We start from the raw sequence: 20772 nt of genomic DNA, 5'->3' as shown, positions 1-20772 counted from the left end.
TTTGATTTTTGACATCTGCCTGGAAGATTCATTTAGCGTGGACATTAGGGCCTAAGGATTATAAATTGAGTTTAGAGATTGATAAAACTAGTTGCAGTTTTCCAAAGCCTAAAACGTCTTAAGTGTTTAATTGTCCATGAGCAACTTTGCCATAATATTTACTGACAGTATTCCATAGCTTAACATTAAGCAGTTCAGAGTTGTATACATAAAACTATACTTGCTTTTCCTGCCACAGATTTGAAGGAACATAAGGATAAACAGATGCTTCTTTTAGGGAAGAGGGTGTTGCTTTCAAGTATGACAGATTCTGAATGATGGGCATATTGACATTACCAGAATTTAGGTTTTGAGATGCTCTATGTAACCATGCCAAGAATAACTAAATTAGAAACTCCTTAAGCACTAGAGTTGTTTAAGTTTGTGCTTATACTGAAACATATTAATTTCATTTGTTGTCTGATAGTGTGGTGCAAAAAAGTTAAAATCATGTGAATTTATAATTAAAGCTTTAATCATATTTCATTTTGAGAGTTTTTGGTGATACCTTGTCATAGTTGATAAAACTCTTCAGCCTGTTTTCTTAAGAATCTTCATTGAGCTGATCTTCCTCAACCCTCCAGTTATACAGAAAAGTAGTCATATTGCTGTTTCTCAGAAAAACTTTTGGTAACCTCCTTTTTGCCTTAGATCATTCTGTTTCTCAGAAAATTTGTAATTTTCTAAACCTAGTTAAAACTTGCCTTCTCCCAAAAGACTTCTCTCATTCATTCTACCAGATTTTTACACTTTTATTCTTGTGAACCTACTCAGTATTTATTCATTTAAACTTAGATTTATACTGTTTTTCCAGAGGTGCTTTTTTGTCTTATATATTTATTTATAATATATAGCCAACTGAGTTATGATGATAATTATATTCCAACTCTCATGTGCTTAGATTTTATGCCTGCCTTGTAAAGTCTTCGAAGGGAAAGATTGTCATTTATTATATATTTTTAGGAATAACCAATGTTATCTTTTAAAAGGATGTACTATAAAGACTAAGTAGTGGCCGGGCGCTGTGGCTCACGCCTGTAATCTCAGCACTTTGGGAGGCTGAGGTGGGCAGATCACCTGAGGTTGGGAGTTCAAGACTAGCCTGACCAATATGGTGAAATCCCGTCTCTACTAAAAATACAAAAGTAGCCGAACGTGGTGGCACATGCCTATAATCCCAGCTACTAGGGAGGCTGGGGCAAGAGAATCGCTTGAACCTGGGAGGCAGAGGTTGCGGTGAGCTGAGATCACACCTTTGCACTCCAGCCTGGGCAACAAGAGTGAAACTCCATCTCAAAAAAAAAAAAGACTAAGTAAAGCATTTGCTTGGGTTCCTTATTAACTTTTCATCAGAGTAACATCATCAGAATATTTGTTAAAAATAATTTTAGCTAGCCGGGCACGGTGGCTCAAGCCTGTAATCCCAGCACTTTGGGAGGCCGAGACAGGCGGATCACGAGGCCAGGAGATCGAGACCATCCTGGCTAACACGGTGAAACCCCGTCTCTACTAAAAAAATACAAAAAAACTAGCCGAGTGAGGTGGCGGGCGCCTGTAGTCCCAGCTACTTGGGAGGCTGAGGCAGGAGAATGGCGTAAACCCGGGAGGCGGAGCTTGCAGTGAGCTGAGATCCGGCCACTGCACTCCAGCCTGGGGGACAGAGCAAGACTCCGTCTCAAAAAAATAAATAAATAAATAAATAAATAATAATAATAATTTTAGCTGGCCAGGTATGGTAGCTCACGCCTGTAATCCCAGCACTTTTGGAGGCCAAGGTGGGTGGATCACCTGAGGTCAGGAGTTTGAGAACAGCCTGGCCAACATGGTGAAACCCCATCTCTACTAAAAATACAAAAATTAGCTGGACGTGGTGGTAGGCACCTGTAATCCCAGCTACTTGGGAGACTGAGAAGAATTGTTTGAACCCAGGAATCACAGGTTGCAGTGACCTGAGATTGTGCCATTGTACTCCAGCCTGGGCAACAGAGCAAGACTCCATCTCAAAATAATAATAACTTAGCCACTAAGGACTTATCTCATTAACAGACATAGATATTATCTTCATATAAGGAGCCTATAATTTGTCAAATCAATTTATTTTATATTCATTGAGAACTTAAAAATGTACATCTGTGCTCTGAGGGTAGAAACAGTCTTTATAATAAGTTTATGTATAATGTGATAGCCTCAAAGTTATTTTAATTTGACCCATTTCATCTCAAGGGCACTTTTGTAGCTTCGACAGTTTCTATGAGGATGAGATCTCATTAAATTTTTCTAGCTCGAAGTTCTCCTGGTTCTCTCTACCCACGTGGCTCAGAGACACCTGAAAAGCAGCAGGCTCCAAACTAACCTTATCATTATCTCTCAAATCTTTTATCCATATTCGTGAATTGTACCATCCAATTCCTGATTCAGAAAACTAGGAGACATCATAAATTCTTTTCTGTCCCAACTCTACCTTATAAATGTCTCTCTGAACCCGGGAGGCGGAGCTTGCAGTGAGCTGAGATCCGGCCACTGCACTCCAGACCGGGCGACAGAGCAAGACTCCATCTCAAAATAAATAAATAAATAAATAAATAAATAAATAAATGTCTCTCTGATCTTTCACTTCATTACTTTCTCATCTGAGCTACAGCTGTAACCTCTAAATTAACTTACTGCCTCCATCTTCCTTTTTCATACTATTATCAAAGTGATCTTTCTAAAATATGTCTGATCATGTCACTCTCCTTCAATGGTTACTAAATACCTATAGGATATAATCCAAATTATTCAACTTGACAGATTATTCAGCTTGAGTCTCCTGTGTACCAAACATGCCTTCTTCCCATGTGCCTCAACTGTAGACTGCACATACATCTGTCACAGCATTTCTTTTCTTTTTTTTTTTTTTTTGGCAGGAGACCAGAGTTTTATTATTATTCAAATCAGTCTCCCCGAAAACCCTCAGGGATCAGAGTTTTTAAGGATAATTTGGCGGGTAGGGGCCAGTGAATCAGGAGTGCTGATTGGTTGGCTCAAGGATGAAATCACAGGGACTTGAAGCTGTCCTCTTATGCTGAATCAGTTCCTGAGTAGGGGCCACAGAACCGGTTGGCAGGTCCAGGTGGGGCCATCCGGTTGTCAGAAATGCAAAACCCTGGAAAGACACCTTAAAAGAACAATCTTAGGTTTACAATAGTAATGTTATCTTCAAGAGTAATTGGGGAAGTTGCAAATCTTATGACCTCCAGACTAAATGGCTGGTAATATTTAGAATTCCAGCCCCTCTCATCCTAACTTGGTGGCTCGGGGCCTTTCATTCATTTTACGAGAACAGTGTAGCTTTTGGGAAGGGCTATTTAAACTAAAAACTAAATTCCTTCCCAAGGCTAATTCAGCCTATGCCCAGGAATGGACAAAGAGAGTTTGGAGGTTAGAAGCAAGATGCGGTTGGTTAGATCTGATATCTTACACTGTCACAGCATTTTTAACACTTTATTGTTTACAAATCCATCTCTCTACACTAGTCTTTGAGCCCCTGGAAGGCATGGATTATGATTTGATGATTTTTATCTTGCCATCATCTAGCACAGTACTAGACATATGGCAGGTGATCAAAAAAATACTTGAGTGAGTCAGTTAATTAAATAATTAAATTGCACTTTATTAGAGAGACAAAGCTAATTTATTCATGTGGATTTTCTATTTGTGTCCTTTGCTCTTTGACCTCTCCGGGCACAATTGTTTTCTTGAACTGTCATTATTTTTAAAAATTCTATTTTATATTTTATCTCCTTCAGCTACACAGAAATGTGTGACCACTTAGAAGTTTGATTTCCAAAACAACACACCTGAAAAAAATCATTTTAATATAATTAATAGAAGCTTTGCACAATTAATTAAAAAGATTTTTAGTGTTTCTCGTTATAGATCCAGCCTTTAAGCTATATTGACTTTTAAATGTTTTTATTACCAATAATCTCAAAATTTGACTGGGTGCTGGAGCCTTAAATATTTTTTATGTTTAGTGGTTTCTCTATATTTAAATATGAAATAAAATCCAGAACATCTTTAAAATATGATAGCAAAATTACTTATATATAAGTGGCTTCATTGAAGAGCATTAGAGCTGATGTGATTGATAGGAATGCAATTCTTAGTATTGCTCTATCATATTAAATCTGAAAAGGTAAATTATATAAATCACAGTTTGTATATATTCATTGTGTTCATTTTAATCTTTTTTACAAATGCATATTTTTTTCTTTAAAAATGTATGTGCTGATAATTTTTATATACTATCTTATTTTTTTAAAAGACGTGTACTTTTGCCGGGTAATAGTTTTATTTTAGCTGAGATAACATATTTTTCTCAGATGTTTCCTATTCCAATTTAAATAATATTGTGTCTTCTATTATAAAAATGCTATGGAAATCTGGAATTCATGGATCACTAGTTTTAATTCATAGTGTGTCTTGGAAACAATCCCATGTGAGAAATGGCCCTGAGCAGATGTGCTTAGTCATAGAATTGCCAGACAGTTCCTTATGTGTTGGCAGCTAGTTTTCTGAGCATGAAAAACAGGTTTTAAGATAAGAAATAGGACTTTGCTGTCAGTTTTCTATTTCTTCACACTGTTTTACTTTAATGTTATTTAAAGGGATTACTGTCACCTTTATTCAATAATGTTTATTTTTTTTTCTCTCAGTCTTTAAGAGACAGTAACAAGATTATTAGACTTTTAGAACACACTAGTCAAGAGTGGAACCTTAGCCACAGTTAATTAATATTAACATTTCTTGTTTAGGGGATCTGGCAAGAATAAAACAAATACATAACATCATTGTTCAAAACTTTTGCCTCTAAGGGTAGATGACTGTTTTCTGTCAAAATATATTTTAATTGTTGTTTATAACTTTCTTTTGCAAATACTCTACATTATTCTACCTATCTTTAAAAATGTGGTTCTGTCTGGTATGAAATTTAAAAAGCATAGGCTTTGAAGTCAGCTCTAGTTTTTTATTCTGACTCTGCCATTGTCTTAATCCATTGGGGCTGCTATAACAAAATGCCACATACTGAAAAGCTCATAAACAACAGAAATATATTTATTACAGTCTGGAGGCCAGGAAGTTCAGAATTAAAAAGATGGCAGATTTGGAGTTTGGTGAGGGGCTGTTTCCTGAGTGTACATGACACCTTCTCTCTTTGTCTTCATGCAGTAAAAAGGGCAAAGAAGCCTCCCTTGGGCCTCTCTTATGAGGACACTAATCCCATTTTCGAGGGCACTGCCATCATGACCTAATCACCTCCCAGAAGGCCCCACCTCATAATATCATTATATGATATTAAGAGTTACATGAAGGTTGTATTTATATGAGATTTCAACATATGAATTTTGCGGGGACACAGATACTCAGACTAAAGCAGCCATTTACTGGTGACTTGGGTAGGTTGTTTAACTGCATGAACTTCAGTTTTCTCATTGCTATAATGAAAATGAAATTACCTTCCTTGCAATGTTGCAATGTAATATAACTTACTGTCTTTGCCCACTTCCCTTCTACTTTAGTATCCAACCTCTGTAGGTAGGATATACAATATTTACAAATTACCTGCTAGTAGATTTGGGAGTTGGTATTAGCATTGTAATAAATAGTGGATTATTTACCTCCCAGACCTGGGAAATCTGCCTTTTTTTTTGTTGCTGCTGTAATTTCTAGGACCAGAGTAACCATGTCTTTCTTTCTCCTCTTTCTATTATGTTGTACCCCCATTTCTTGCCAACTGTACAATCCCAAATTCCTTCTGTTCCCTTCTGTATATTTCAGTTATATTCTTTTCGTTTTGAAATCTTAGTTTCTCTTTTGCAGGGTTCTTTTTAAGACCTCAGATGTATAGACCTCCCTGGTGAGTCCTCAGATACTTTCTTCTTCCCATTCTTTGATGTTGCTTGGAAGAATCTGTATTTATTATAGTCACTCTTTGGAGTTTTCTTCAGTTTGGATTAGCCCCACCTATCTATTCTTCTCCTCAAGAATTACTGGTACCTTTTATGCCTTAAAAATGCCTCCCTCATTCTCCTTGGTTGTTGATTTTCCTTAACGAATGATTTTTTTCTACCTTTCTTGAACATTTCTCTACCAGGACTTTTGTGTTTATGCCATGATTTCTTCTCTGACTTTTGTTGCTTTTTTTTTTTTTTTTTTTTTTTGCCTCTTTTGCCTCCCCCATTTCCTTATCCTACCTATGAAAAGTATACATTTCTTAGATTTCTAACCATGTGACTCAATTTCTCTCCTTCATAGATGATCATATCCACCCTGCCCAATTCAAACTTTCAGCTCAATAACGTTTCCCAAGTATACACCTCTGACCTTGATCTCTTTGTTGATTTCCATAATTGAATTGCTAGGTCAGTGGTTTTCAAACTTGTTATTTTTTAACAATAAACTCCTTTAAAAAAAAAAAAAAAGAAAGAAAAAAAGAAATCTTATACATGGAACCTCAGAATTTAAACTTATAAAAGCAGAATGGCTATGAAGGAGTAGAGGGTCTCCCCATCTTAGTAGCTAATGCCATCATCAAACCTCAGAATTTTTGCTTGCTTGCTCTCTGTTGCTTCATCTCTACTTCTACTCGTGTTGGCTCTGTGTACAGATGATCGCAAATCCACTCATCATCAATATCACCTCTACCCCACTGTCTCTTGTTTGCAGTACCCTTTTCTCTGGTCTACCTGCTTTCACTCTTATTCCACTGCAATTCATTCTCCACACAATATATCACATCATTTACCTGCTTCAGACCCTCCAGTGTATTTTCATTACAATTGGAACACATTCCAAAATTCCTACTATATCCAGAAGGCCCTTATGTGATCTGACCTCTAAACTTCCTCTCCGACTTTATCTTATACTTTTTTCTCTGTGATACATTCCGGCTTAATTGTCATTTCTTTGTTTTTCTCATATTCTTTCATTTATTCTTAATTATCTTTGCCTGTAATTCTCCTCCCCTAAATTTCCTTCAGTTTTCATCATCATCCCTTAGGTCGCAGCTCAGATATTCCTACCATAGATGTCCCTGATGACCCATGTCTTTCCTATTTCCCTGTATCATCTTCTTTATAACATTGTCACTTTCTTTAATTACCTGATTTATTGAAATGCTTATTGCCTGTCTCCCTCCATTACAGTATGAACTTTATGAGACAGGGGCTTTATCTTCCTTGTTTACCACTGCATCACCAGTGCTGATGACAGTGCTTTGTATGGTGCATGTAGCTGCTCAATAGACAGCGCTTGGTATGGTACATGTAGGTGCTCAGTAAAATAACTCTAGGACTCCTGAAATACAGGAAAAACAAACAAAAAACTGATGAGCCATAAGCTCTTAAAGCTCAACATGTCCAAATTATATTCACAGTGTCGGGCATGTTATAAGCATTCAATAAATATTTGTTCAAAGTATGAATGCATGGAATCCCTTAAATTCTCTTTGTGAAACCTGCACCATCTCTCTCAATATTGTTGTCATCACTCTGGTTTAGACTTTTCCTCCCTCTTGCTCATTTATTATAACATATTGGTTACAGAGAGAGACAGAACTATCATTCTAGTCTATTTTTCACGCATGTCAGGTTTAAATTTCTAAAGTGCAGCTCTGATACCATTATTGGTGCAGTTCCCCCACTTGCCTTTAAATCGATACAGATAACTGTCAATTCAGGACATTGACATTGTAGTCCCCATGGCCTTTACAGTCTTATTTCTCATCTTCTCTAAATAAGTCCTACACTTACCTACCTTTATGCTTGTGCTTATCTTGTTTTTTCGTAAAGCTTTCTCTATCTCTTCTTGTGAGGTACATAATTCCTCTGCCAATTCTTGCTTTAAATACCTCTCACTTCAGTATTCTCCCAGCTAAATGTAAATGTGCTGCATACTCAGAATCATAATGTTTTATTTTAATCTTTTGTGTTGCTTAACGTATAATTGCTTTGTGGCCCTCCTCAAGATTACTATAGTGCTATAATTACCTTATTGAGCTGAAAGTTTAAATTGGGTAGGGTAGATATGATCATCTGTGAAGGAGAAAAACCCTTTGTGTGTTTTGTACCACATTATTGCAACACCTCAAACATTGCAGGCATGAAGTAAACATGTTGTAAGCATGTCTGTTGAATAAGAGATTTCAATAGTCTGATCAATAATAGAGTATGAATTAATATTTTCTGCACTTTGTCAGTGTTACCCAAAGTTACATGACTCTAAGACTATACTTGTAATCATTGTTTACAAGAGTAAATTGTCAATTCTGTAGTTATTTTATAAAATCTAAGGCAGTGAATATACATCAGAATCCCCTGTAGAGATTCTGAAAAACAGAGATGACCAAGTACTGCCTGCGGACATTCTGAATAAGTCTCAGATTGAGCCTATCCATATATGATGTGAAAAAGCCTATGCATATTAGTTGCAAAAAGCTCACTTTCGTACACACAAAGTATGGACACTACTACTGGTATCATAGAATATTATATCTAACATAGAAATTAGAATTTTGAATTACCTAAAACTATGTATAATTTTGAGTTAACTTCAAGTTTCTATAAATAATACATAAATAATGTATTTCAAAACTGAAGAGCCACTATTTTGGAAAGTTTTGTTAGCTCAATGTATGGATTATAATATCCATTGCTTTTAGAATTTCTTCAGAACGCTTCTGCCTTGAATGGGTTTCATTATTAGACTGCCACTAAAGATTGGGAAGAGGAAAAAAATTGAAATAAAACGTTATTCAGTTTTGGTACTTACTCGGTTTCCTAAAAGCAGTAGTGATTTTAAAAGTTTAGAACTTTGTCTAAAATTATGTTTCAGGATTTTCTAAAGCTATTAAGTGTAAATGATCGGCTTTATTATACTGGGTAATTACAAAAGTCCTTATTAAATTACCTAACGTATGCATTTTTCTGTTCTAAAGAGGAAAAAATTAAGAATATCAAATCAGCAAAAACTAGCTTTTGTATCTCTCAAAATCTTACCAGTTTTCATTGTATGCAAAAAAGATATTATAAACATTTTTAGGATTCCCTTTGTATGAGAGTGCAGGAAGAAACAAAAATTTGTCTTAAAATAGACTCATTGTACTTGATGTTCAGTCTCAAAAAAGTGTATTGATAATTAAAGCATTTTAATTTCTGTCCAAATTGGTGGTATAATTTAAATCTAGTATTATATCCTATCCTTTATGTTATACTTGATTAAATTTTGCTAAATGAAGTTTTATTTTTTTTAAATTTGTTGGCCAGGTGCAGTGGCTCATGCCTGTAATCCCAGCACTCTGGGAGGTTGAGGCAGGCGGATCACAAGGTCAGCAGATTGAGACCATCGTGGCTAACACGGTGAAACCCTGCCTCTACTGAAGAATACAAAAAATTAGCCGGGTGTGGTGGTGGGTGCCTGTAGTCCCAGCTACTCAGGAGGCTGAGGCAGGAGAATGGCATGAACCCTAGAGGCGGAGCTTGCAGTGAACCGAGATCGTGCCACTGCACTCCAGCCTGGGCTGTCTCAAAAACTAATAATAATAAATAAGTTGTCATTCAAATCTGTTTAATATCATAAGCAATTAAAAAATACATTAATGAAAAATCCCAAGAATATAAAGTGGATTAACAAACATACCTGAAAATAAAGTAATGTGCTTTTTAGAATATTTATTTGAAGCAAAAGTAAAATCCTTGGGTAGTTATGACATCAAGATTATTAATAGTTAACTAATTGTGTTTTTTTAATCAAATTTTTTTGTTAAACTGTTTTTGACTTTTTTAAAATTACATACACAGGGAGACATGTATCTAAAACATTTGCATGTAAATGGTATAAACGTAATTATTGAGTTTCTTCATAAAATAATATTAGAATTATTTTTGTTAGTTGCTTCAAAAATTTTAAAAGCGTGAATATTTAAAAGAACTCACAAGACTGCACAGAGCATACTTACAGAAGGCTTTTATTTAAAGGCCAAAGGATATTGTGCAGCCAGAAAAAGAACACAGGCAAGCATATAGCGTCCAGGACACATTCAAGCATAGGCACCCTAGGGCCTTTATTTATACACAGACATGCTTTATCTCCACGTTGAGCCACCAAGAATCTGTGCAATGAATCTTGGCTTCAGGAGAGCTCCAGGCAGGAGTTCCTATCAGGGTCATTTTTTTTTTTTTTTTTTTTTTTTGCCACACTGATCACATAGCCTAGCCTGGCTATCTAGTTATGCCCGGTGAAAATCATCAGTAAACAAATCAACTTGCAGGCTGCAGGAAGCGATTCATACTTTAAACAGCACATCATAAATCCCGCTGTTCATATACTGGCTAAGAGTCAAGGCTAGACATTCAGGCATCCCCAGAGCTTTCCCAGTTCAATTGTAAATTAGTACTTTACTACACAGTTCCTGATAATTTAATCTAATAAAAGACAAAATGATGATGGTAGCTGCATTGTATAAACTACAGTAAAATTTATAAAATGTTTTAATATGCATTAACTTATTTGAACTTTATAATTCTGTGAACTATATGGGAAAACTGTTTTTATATCCATTTTATAGATACTAAGACTCAGAGAAGTTAAGTGATTGGCCCAGTTCACATACCTTTTGTGTTTGTAGAGTCAGTTCTAGAAGATAGGCTTTCTGCCTTTTATTTTAGAATTTTTTTCAACCCTTCATGCCAAAAGTAGATATAAAGAACTATTTACTTACTTTCTAACTGTTCTGTGGAACAGTGTGGAAAACTACTACTTATTTGCCCCCCAAAAAATAGTATTTGTGTTTTAGTGAATACAATATAATATGAATGTTTTCAGAATTTTTTTATAATGACTTCCAAATTAGGTCTAAGTCCAGTGCCTATTTTTTTTTTTTCTTTTTACCTATGTAGCAGGAGATTTCATCTCAAAGGAATCTGAGATAATATATATTTGGAATAATTGTTCATAAATTATTTTTCTAGAATTTTTCACACATGAATATTAAGTTGGGTGTGCAAGATCTAGGTAAAATATCAATATATAGTTGTACTTGTAACATTCTCTTTCTCTTTCTCGCCCTCTCTTTCTCTCTCCCTCTCTCCCTCCCACTACTTCTCTCCCTTTTCCCCTCCCTCTTCCCACCTTTTCCTTTTGCCCTCTCATTCATTTATGATAGATTTACTTGTCTCCTGTGCCCTAGGTACTGTGCTATCTCCTGAGGGTTTAAAAATTAATAAGATGTGATCCTTGCTTTTAATTATCTTACATTGTATATTTTTTATGAACTTACAGTTCCACAAAGGAGAATCTCTATAGTATTGATTACAATACAGTGTAGTCAATCAATAACGTATAAAGTATTATATATTATAAGTATTCAGACATAGGGTTTTCGCCAAGGGAAAATTAGTGAAGACCTGAAGATAGGGAGACTTTTGAACTAGGTCAAACTTAAGGAATTGGTTAGAAAATGAAGAAGACTAGTCCAACCAAACATGTGAAAAAAGAAACAAAGATGTGTTTAAGAAACACTGAGTGAGTGTTTTATTATACTTGGAATATAAATTACATGGGGGTAATTGGCAAGAGATAAGACTCTTTGATGCTAGATATTGACTGTCCTTATATGCCATGTAGGGGAGTGTAGACTTTATGCCAAAAAGTGTGGAATCCAAGAATCATTGTTAAATAGGAGTTTTTAGTACTAGATAACTTTTTTAACAGATAAGATATAAAGAATGAACGAAAGAGGAGACCATCAGTGAAGAGATGAGTTTGGAATCTATTGGAATAGTATTATGAGTGATAATGAAGCTAAAGTTTGGGCCGTAGAATGAAAAAGGAATACACAATTGAAAGACAATTTAGAAATAGACTCAGGCCAATTAGATTAAAATAAGGAAAGAATCTAATTATAGAATTTTGGTCTTGGCAAATTGCCTAATCCACCTCTGTTGTTGGACATGAAGTCTTTGAGACGTGCAGCATGGTCAAGTGAATTGCAGTAAGACATATTACTAGTTAGTGACGGAATTGGATCCCTGCCTCTAGTGTTCTCCACCTTGTACCTTGCTTTCTGTGTCTCCAACAGGTTTTTTTTTCTTTCTTTTTTTTTTCCTTGATCATACTATGACCTTATCTTGCTTACAGTTTACAGGATACTCTAATATACATTATCTATTTTTACTTGTTCAGCAATCCCATGAAACAAGTAGAACAAGCAATATTTTATCCTTTCTGAAGGTAAGAAAACCAAATCAGTGTGATTGCTATGCTTATTCAGAGTTTTCTCAGTTATATCCTTACTACTTAAATATATTATTCCTTAAGTTTTTCCTTTAAAAATATATAGGATTTTATAACTGGTAGAATCATTTGTTGATTTAGATTGTAGATATGCTCCTGAAATTGTCTCTCAGCCTGACATAGATTTTACATGAATAAGGTGGTTTTTGTTTTGTCCTTTGGCGAATCATTTTGCAAATGAAAAAAATACATTTTTGTTTGATTTCTTTTTTTTTTCTTTGAGACGGAGTCTTGCTCTGTCGCCAGGCTGGAGTGTAGTGGCGTGATCTCAGCTCACTGCAACCTCCGCCTCCCGGGTTCAAGCAATTCTCCTGCTTCAGCCTCCCAAGTAGCTGGGACTACAGGCATGCGCGCCAGCACACCCAGCTAATTTTTGTATTTTTAGTAGAGACAGGGCTTCACCATGTTGGCCAGGATGGTCTCAATCTCTTGACCTCGTGATCCTCCCACCTCAGCCTCCCAAAGTGTTGGGATTACAGGCATGAGCCACTGCACCTGGCCTGTTTGATTTTTTTAATAATCTTGGTTAATTTAAAGCAAAACATTTTCTTAAATGCCTCATCATATAAAATATTATTGGGACCATTTGAGGGTAGACAGTCTGTCATAGGGGACTCTTTAAATAGTTGTTTTATTACTTATTGTGAATCCTAGGGCTTATTGGTAAACCTCTATCAACCTTGCTCTCCTCTACTTCAGTTTGATATAATAGTAGTCTTAATTCACACTTATTATGAGTGTCAAGTGAGATGACTGCAAAGCGTTTACAACAGTCCCTGGCCCTAATAACTACCTGAGATGTTTTCAGCTATTATTAGATTTGTATTTTCTATTGTAGGAAATTTATAACTATATAAGTAAAGCAGTTTTAAAGACAGAGTCAAAAGGAAATGAATTAACATTTACTTGTGAATTTTGCATCAAATAATTTCTGTAAGTTTTATAGCACAAATATGATTTACATTTAGATACATACATAAAATATAATTAAGAAATAGGGAACAGTTCCTACACTAAAGTATTTTTCTTCTTAAAAAATATGTTCTTTAGATAAAGTGTTTTATACTCAATGGTAAATTATGATAATATTAAAAATCATTTTTTCTGTCTAAGAAAGTCTTATTGTTCTAAAATCATTTCCTATGAGGAGTCAAGAAGATATTGAAACTTACTTGCTTCTGTTAGAATGTTCACAAAAACTTGTCTTTTTCGTTTGTTGCCAATACAGTCTCTGAAGAAAATAAACATTGTATTATGGTGGGACAAATATTTTAAGTTATGTTAAGTGTTTACATAATACAAACTTCTGGTGTCTATGGAATGATCAAGGTATTGAAGTTTAAGTTCATTTTCATAGAAAGTCCAATTTCCATCTCTATAAGGATATTATAGACCTAAGTATATCCTTCTTAGTGCACTGGAGCTCTTGTTAGGTAATGTATCAAGATGATAAAGTGCTTTTTCAAGAAATTTATTGAATTACTTTGGTATATAATATAATTTACCCAAATAAAGCATTCATGACCTCTACTTCGTACCCTTCACCATTCAACTATATTTTTTCTTCTTTAGTCTCTTCTACATGCTTTCATTAGTAATAAAGGAATCTTCCAAAATTTATTCCATGGATCCATTTTCGATACACAAGAACTAGAACTGATTTTACCAAATTTAGATTTCTATTCTAATTTTTTATTCTTAGCAGTCTAGGAAAACAGTGTTTATTAATTTAGTTTATTTTTTAGGCAAGCCAAATTAGAGCTGAGAGTTGCTGTAGCAAAAGTGGAAGAGTTAACTAACGCGACTGAAGATCTGCAGGGACAGATGGAAAAGAAGGTATTTTCTATTTCTAAGACAAATGGATACCCGTTGCTTAGTTTTCTTTCTATTTTGTTGATTTATTTTGAATTAGGTGTTAAAGAGGATTGTCAGAAGATGAATTAATTATTTTATTACCCTTAAATATAAAATATGAAAGTAGGAAGCTAAGCTATGTTATTGAAAACAACTTTATAAATAATTTTTTATTTCCATTCTCTGTAGCCTAATTCAATAAAACATCATAATCCCACTTAAGCACATCATTACTGAAATGCAAATTAATACAAGATCAGGTTTCAGTTAACTGGTTATTTGCAGGTGGAAAACAAGCATTTAATACTACCTTTATGTTATTTACTAAAATATTTATTGGCATAATAGACTCTGGTTCTTTTAAATATGTAATAGAGAAATTTCAGATGGATGTCAAGGAAAAGTCAGGCTTTATTTTTAGATAGATATAATTATTGAAAATTCTCACTCTGGGACTTATTAGCTATGTAACTTTCTAAGCCTTATTCCCAATCTGTAAAAAGTTGATTATGGATTTCTAATAATGGTAGATTTTTTTTAAGTGTTACAAGAACCCTTCCATAAGTAACAATTTTAAAACTTGGATAAATTTTTAAAACACCAGAAAGCACCCAAAACAGAAAAAAGTAAAAGAAATAAGAATTGTTAATTTTTGGATTTCTGGCCTGTCAGTTCTCCCAACCTCCACAGCTGTGGCTTCAGAAAACACCTCTGTATTTGCTTAAGGTACCCAGGTCAAAGTTTAGGGCTAGAAAAGCAGTAGGAGATTTAAAGAAGAAATACTGGCAGCAAGAGTAACACACAGAAAATGTGAGAGCCAAATTCTGAGTGTAAATTCTTACCAAATTCATGCCTGACAACTAAATTATGCATATGGAAGTGGGGGAGGGACCCCAGAGAACCCAGTGAAGAAGCAGGCAGAGACCTAAGAGAAATCTACTTTTGAAAGATAGAGATATATGAAACTAGATATTTGAGTTTACTACTTTTTATAATTGAATACATGCGAGAAATGTGTGCAACTGAAGCATCAGTGTACTGAAGCCTTCCTTATTGTTTGAAGTATCAGAGGACAAAGCCCAAAGCTGGAAAGGCAGCTGAAAATTACAAGGGAATCTCTAGAAGCAAGGGAACCACAAAGAGGATGAACCCTACCTCTGCCCAAATCTTGACTGATCTTCAAATTATGTAGGCACAGGGCCTAGTTATAAAAGCAGTAGTGGAAAGCAAAAAGAACTAATTACATGTATCAGCTGATGCATACTGTATGTGGAATAGATTTCAAATTTCAAGACCAAGCAAGATAATTGTCTACTTGAACTAAAAAAAAAAAAAAAAGAAAGAAAGAAAAGAAAAGAATGCTCAAAAGAACAAAACAAGTAACTGCAATGTATTATCTACACTATCGAGTTTTCAATAAAAAATTACTAGACAGAAAAGTATGACCTATACTTGTTGGGGAGGTGCTGAGGGAGGCAGCCATTAGAAACTGACTTTAAATGGATCTATCTGTTAGATTTAGCAGACAGAGACTTCAAATCAGCTATTATATATTATATATATGTTCAAGGAATTAAAATCTGTTTTTAAATTAAAGTCTCTAGGAAGAGATAGATAATTTTAATTGAGGACTGGGACATCATTTTTAAAGAAGAAACTCTAGAGCTTTAAAGTTGAGCAACTGAAATAAAAATTTCACTAGATGGACTCAAAAAGAGATTGGGAAAGACAGAAGAAATAATCAATGAACTTGAAGTCAGATCAATAGAAGTTACCCTGTCCAAAGAACAGAGAGTTTAAAAGATTGAAGAAAAATGAACAAGTGCTCAGAAATCTATAGAACAATGTGAAGCAATACAACATAAGTGTAATTGGAACTGCCAAAGGGAGGGGGATGGCAGCAGAAAAAAATTAAAGAAATAATGGCTGAAAACTTCCTAAATTTGGTGGAAAATATTAATCAGTAAACACAAAATCACTTTAAGACACATCACAATGATATTGACAGCCAGTTATGAAGAGAATACCTGAAAGTAGCAATAGAAAAATGACCAGAGAGGCAATGATAAGATTAATGGCTGAGTTCTCATCAAGAAACTGTGGAAACACTTCTGGACATAGGCCCTGGCAAAGATTTTATGTCAAAGACTCCAAAAGCAATTGCAACAAAAACAAAAATTGACAAGTGGGACCTAATAAAACTAAAGAGCTTCTGCATACCAAAGGAAACTATCAACAGAGTAAACAGACAACCTACAGAATGGGAAAAAATATTTGCAAACTGTGCATCCGACAAAGGTCTAATATCCAGCATAAAGAACTTAATTTTACAAGAAAGAAACGCATTAAAAAGTCGGCAGAGGACATAAACAGACAGTTTTCAAAAGAAGATATACACGTGGCCAACAAGCAAATGAGGAAATGCTCAGTACTACGAATTAGAGAAATGCAAATCAAAATCACAATGAGATACCATCTCACACCTGTCAGAATGGCTATCATTACAAAGTCAGAAAATTACAGATGCTGGTAATGCTGAGAAAAGAGAGTGTTTATCCACTGCTGGTGGGAATGGAAACTAGTTAAGCCATTGTGGAAAGAGGTTTGGAGATTTCTCAAAGAACTCAAAACAGAAGTACCATTCCACCCAGCAATCCCATTACTGGGTATATAACAAAGTAATATAAATTGTTCTACCATAAAGACACGTGCCCATGTATGTTCATCACAGCACTATTCACTATAACAAAGGGATCAACCTAGATGTCCATCAATAGCAGACTGGATAAAGAAAATGTGTTACGTGTATACCGTGGAATACTACACAGCCATAAAAAGAGCAAAATCATGTCCTTTGCAGTAATATGGATGCAGCTGAAGGCCATTATCCTAAGCAAATTAACCCAGGAACAGAAAACCAAATACTGCATGTCCTCACTTACAAGTGGTGGCTAAACACTGAGTACAAATGGACGCTAAAGGGAACAATATACACTGGCCCTACTTGAGGGTAGAGGATGGGAGGAGGGTGAGGATTGAAATACTACCTATCAGGTACTATGCGCATTACCTGGGTGGCAAAATAATCAGTATACCAAACCCCCTGACACACAATTTACCTATGTAACAAGCCTGCCCATGTACCCCTTGAATCAAAAATAAAGACTGGAAGGGTGAAAAAAAAAACCTGTGAAAACAAAGTATTGGAATAATATATTTGAAATGCTGAAGAAAAAAATACTAAGAATTCTATATTCAGTGAAATACTCCAAAAGTGAAAGCAAAATACAGGCATTTTCAAATAAACCAAAAATGAGAGAGTTTGTCCCCAGCAGACCTGCATTCAAAAAATTCTGAAGGAAGTTCTTTAGGCTAAAAGGAAATGACACCAGATGGCAACTCAGATACAAGAAGAAACTAAAAGCAACAGAAATGGCAAATATGAAATAACGTGTGTACATACTTTTCATATCTTTAAAAGGTGACTGCTTATAGCAGAACTAATAATACTGTATTTGATGGATTTGTAAAGTGTGCAGATGTAATATATGACAACAATAGCACTCAGGACTGGGATCCTACATGGATATACACTGTTGCAAGGTTCCAGTGTTTTCTCTGAACTTTCATCTAAATATTAACTCTAAATAAATTGGGTGAGTTCAAGATGCATATTGTAGTCTCTACAGCAACCACTAAAAAATAGTTCAAACAGATATAGCTAAAAGCAATAGAGGAATTAAAATAGCAGTCTTAGGCTGGGCATGGTGGTGTGCACCTATAGTCCCAGCTACTTGAGAGGCTGAGACAGGAGGATCACTTGACCCAAGGAGTTTGAGTGCAGCCTAGGTAACCTGACAAGACCCTAAAAAAAAAAAAAAATGGCCGAGTGCAATGGCTCATGCCTGTAATCCCGCACTTTGGGAGGCCAAGGTGGATGGCTCATGAGATCAGAAGTTCAAGACCATCCTGGCCAATGTAGTGAAACCCCGTCTCTACTAAAAATACAAAAATTCACCAAACGCGGTAGCAGGCACCTGTAATCCCAGCTACTCGTGAGGCTGAGCCAGGATAATCGCTTGAACCTGGGCAGCGGAGGTTGCAGTGAGCCAAGATCACGCCACTGCACTCCAGCCTAGGAGAGAGAATGAGATTCTGTCTCAAAAAAAAAACAGAAAGTTATGGCATCATAAAAAATATTTGTTAACACATGGAACAGGAAAAGGTGAACAAGAAATTTCTTTAGAAAGATGATACAAATAAAATTTATTAATATAGGTCAAAGCATCACTATGTCAAAGAAGAAAGACCCTGTGATTACCTTGATACTTAATGAGACATAGAATAGTATAGTTAAGAGAGCATATTCTAAAGGCAGATTATCTGCATAGAAATCTCTCTCTTGTTTTGTTAGACTTGCATTATAGAAATAATCTGAAATATTGGTAGAAATCTATATGCAATAACTGTTTTGAGTATTTTTTATTAATACAGGATTGATGATGAAGTTCTCCCCTCCTTTTTATTATACACATGATTTGTTTCCAAAGTCATATTGTTTCTTTTAATGTATGTATTAGAATGTAATAGCATAGTAACTTTATAGCATGAACTGTTTTCTTTAGGCTGTATAATGGTGTATTGAATTTTCATATACTCAAAGTAAGCTTCTTGTTTCTTTATTTTCTAGGAGAAGGATGTGGTGTCTGCCCATGGAAGAGAGGAAGCATCAGATAAGCGCTTACAGCAGTTACAGTCCAGTATAAAACAATTAGAAATAAGGTAAATTGTTAAATGCACCTAGTGTTGTTGATATGCTTTAAAATATATTTTACAATAGAGTTTCAGAGTGCAATATTTACTAGAATAAATGTTTTATAAACTCTAAATCAAAACTATAATCATAGGTGTAAAATCTGATTTAATCAACATTATTTATTAAAAATTATATTCAACAGATTGCTATACTTTGAATATATATTCAAAGATAATTTGTTTAATATGATTTTAGAACCTTTACTAAGTGCATTAATTTAACTTTGAACGAGAATAGTTGTGCCAAATTTAGTCCAGTACTTTTTGGGAAACAAATAAAACCCTTGATATCATGCTTTTGTATCAGTACTGCAGAGCACAGAGCACACCTTTATTTTCATTTCTCCTTAGGTCAGCCTGCAGATTTTGGTGTGAACATAGTTGACCTTCAGTAACCTAAAATCTTTCTTTCTTCTAAAGAGCAGTTAAAATTTTAAAATCGTAGTTAAGAGGAAATTTGATATTACCTCAACCTCTCTATAATTCTGTACTTCTAAAATAATACAGTTACAGTAGAAATAAACCATTAAAATGGAAGGCAAAGAAAGGAGAGGAATGTTATTTTTAAAAGCTATTTTTTAGGAATCATGAACCATAAATCCTACAAAAAGGATTAACTTCAAGAGCTAAATGTAGATTCTTTTTGCATCTTGGGTGTAATATGTCAGAAAAATCTTGGAAGCTGAAGCTTGATCATCAATCCTTTTGGTCCTCCAGAAGGCAGGGTGCTAGTGTATCCTACTCCCCAGTACTGTTCTCTCTTGTGTTCTTAGGAGTTCTAATTTGCAGTGGCCCTTCGGATACCTTTACCCATCACTCATCTCTGTCCTGATAGCCATCATCAATTGGTGTCATGTTTTTCAACAGGAGTATTGGCTTTTTGAGTGAGACAATTGTTAGTTGTTTGAGACTGTGCCAATAACTACAGGATGTTTAGCATCCCTGGCACCAAATATGAAATTCTAGTCGCACCTCTTAGCATTGTAACTACCAAATGTCCCCACACATTTCAAATGCCAATACCATCATCGTTGCAAACTGTTGAGTATAGGACACTGGTATATCAGAACGGTCCATGCAGTACTTTTTTTAAAATCTTTTTTCTTTGTACAAGCTGAGCCACATGACTTGATATTAGATTGTGGACTTTATTTTAGGTAGGGAGAATATATATTTGTCTTTTGCTAAAGCTAACAAGTAATTTTTAACCAGATGCTAAAAGTCATCTTGAAAAGATAACATTTTCCAAGTGCTTTGATGATTTTATTTTGCTATAAATGAATAATTTATCTGTTTAATAAAATCTTTTCATTTGACACAATGACTATAATAAAAGTGAAAATAAATATATGCCTACCTCTCCCACATCAACTATGCCTTTTGTGTGCTAATATTTAGAATAACTAATACAGGTAGAGGAAAACAAATATGATCCTTGAAGAAAGCAATAATAATTAGATTTGAGAAGAAAAGAAGTAAAATGAAGTTTTAATGATTTTTGTACGTTTGTTTGTTTTCAGTAATTTTGGGCAGTATAAAGGAGATATATGCAAAGCGTACTTGAAACCCCTATTTTTATGCCTATTGAACAGGAGTAGTAGAAAAAGGTCTAAGAGATAGTTGAGATATACCCCAGTATGACTAGGTATGATTTTCCGTACATTGTTAGAAGAAAAGTCTTTAAGACTCCCTCCTAAGAGGGACTTTCATATTCACAGGTGAAGCATCATG

At 34.9% G+C, this 20772-nt stretch overlaps 1 protein-coding gene across 6 annotated transcripts in view; it reads left to right on the top strand.

Annotated features, from left to right (window-relative positions):
- Window positions 1–20772, top strand: part of SCLT1 (sodium channel and clathrin linker 1) — a 217097-nt gene that overhangs the window by 118114 nt on the left and 78211 nt on the right. For all 6 annotated transcript variants that reach the window (XR_004438129.1, XM_033215258.1, XM_033215257.1 and 3 more), the window contains 2 exons: window positions 14118–14208; window positions 18917–19008. Coding sequence is in view for 5 of the 6 variants with exons in the window: in XM_033215258.1 (XP_033071149.1) it covers window positions 14118–14208; window positions 18917–19008 (183 nt within the window). In the remaining variant the exon portion in view is untranslated. The remainder of the gene's footprint in view (window positions 1–14117; window positions 14209–18916; window positions 19009–20772) is intronic.

The sequence above is a fragment of the Trachypithecus francoisi genome, unplaced genomic scaffold (assembly GCF_009764315.1).
Source record: "Trachypithecus francoisi isolate TF-2019V2 unplaced genomic scaffold, Tfra_2.0 Lachesis_group1, whole genome shotgun sequence".
Lineage (NCBI taxonomy): Eukaryota > Metazoa > Chordata > Mammalia > Primates > Cercopithecidae > Trachypithecus > Trachypithecus francoisi.
This window is presented reverse-complemented; position numbering and strand designations above follow the sequence as displayed.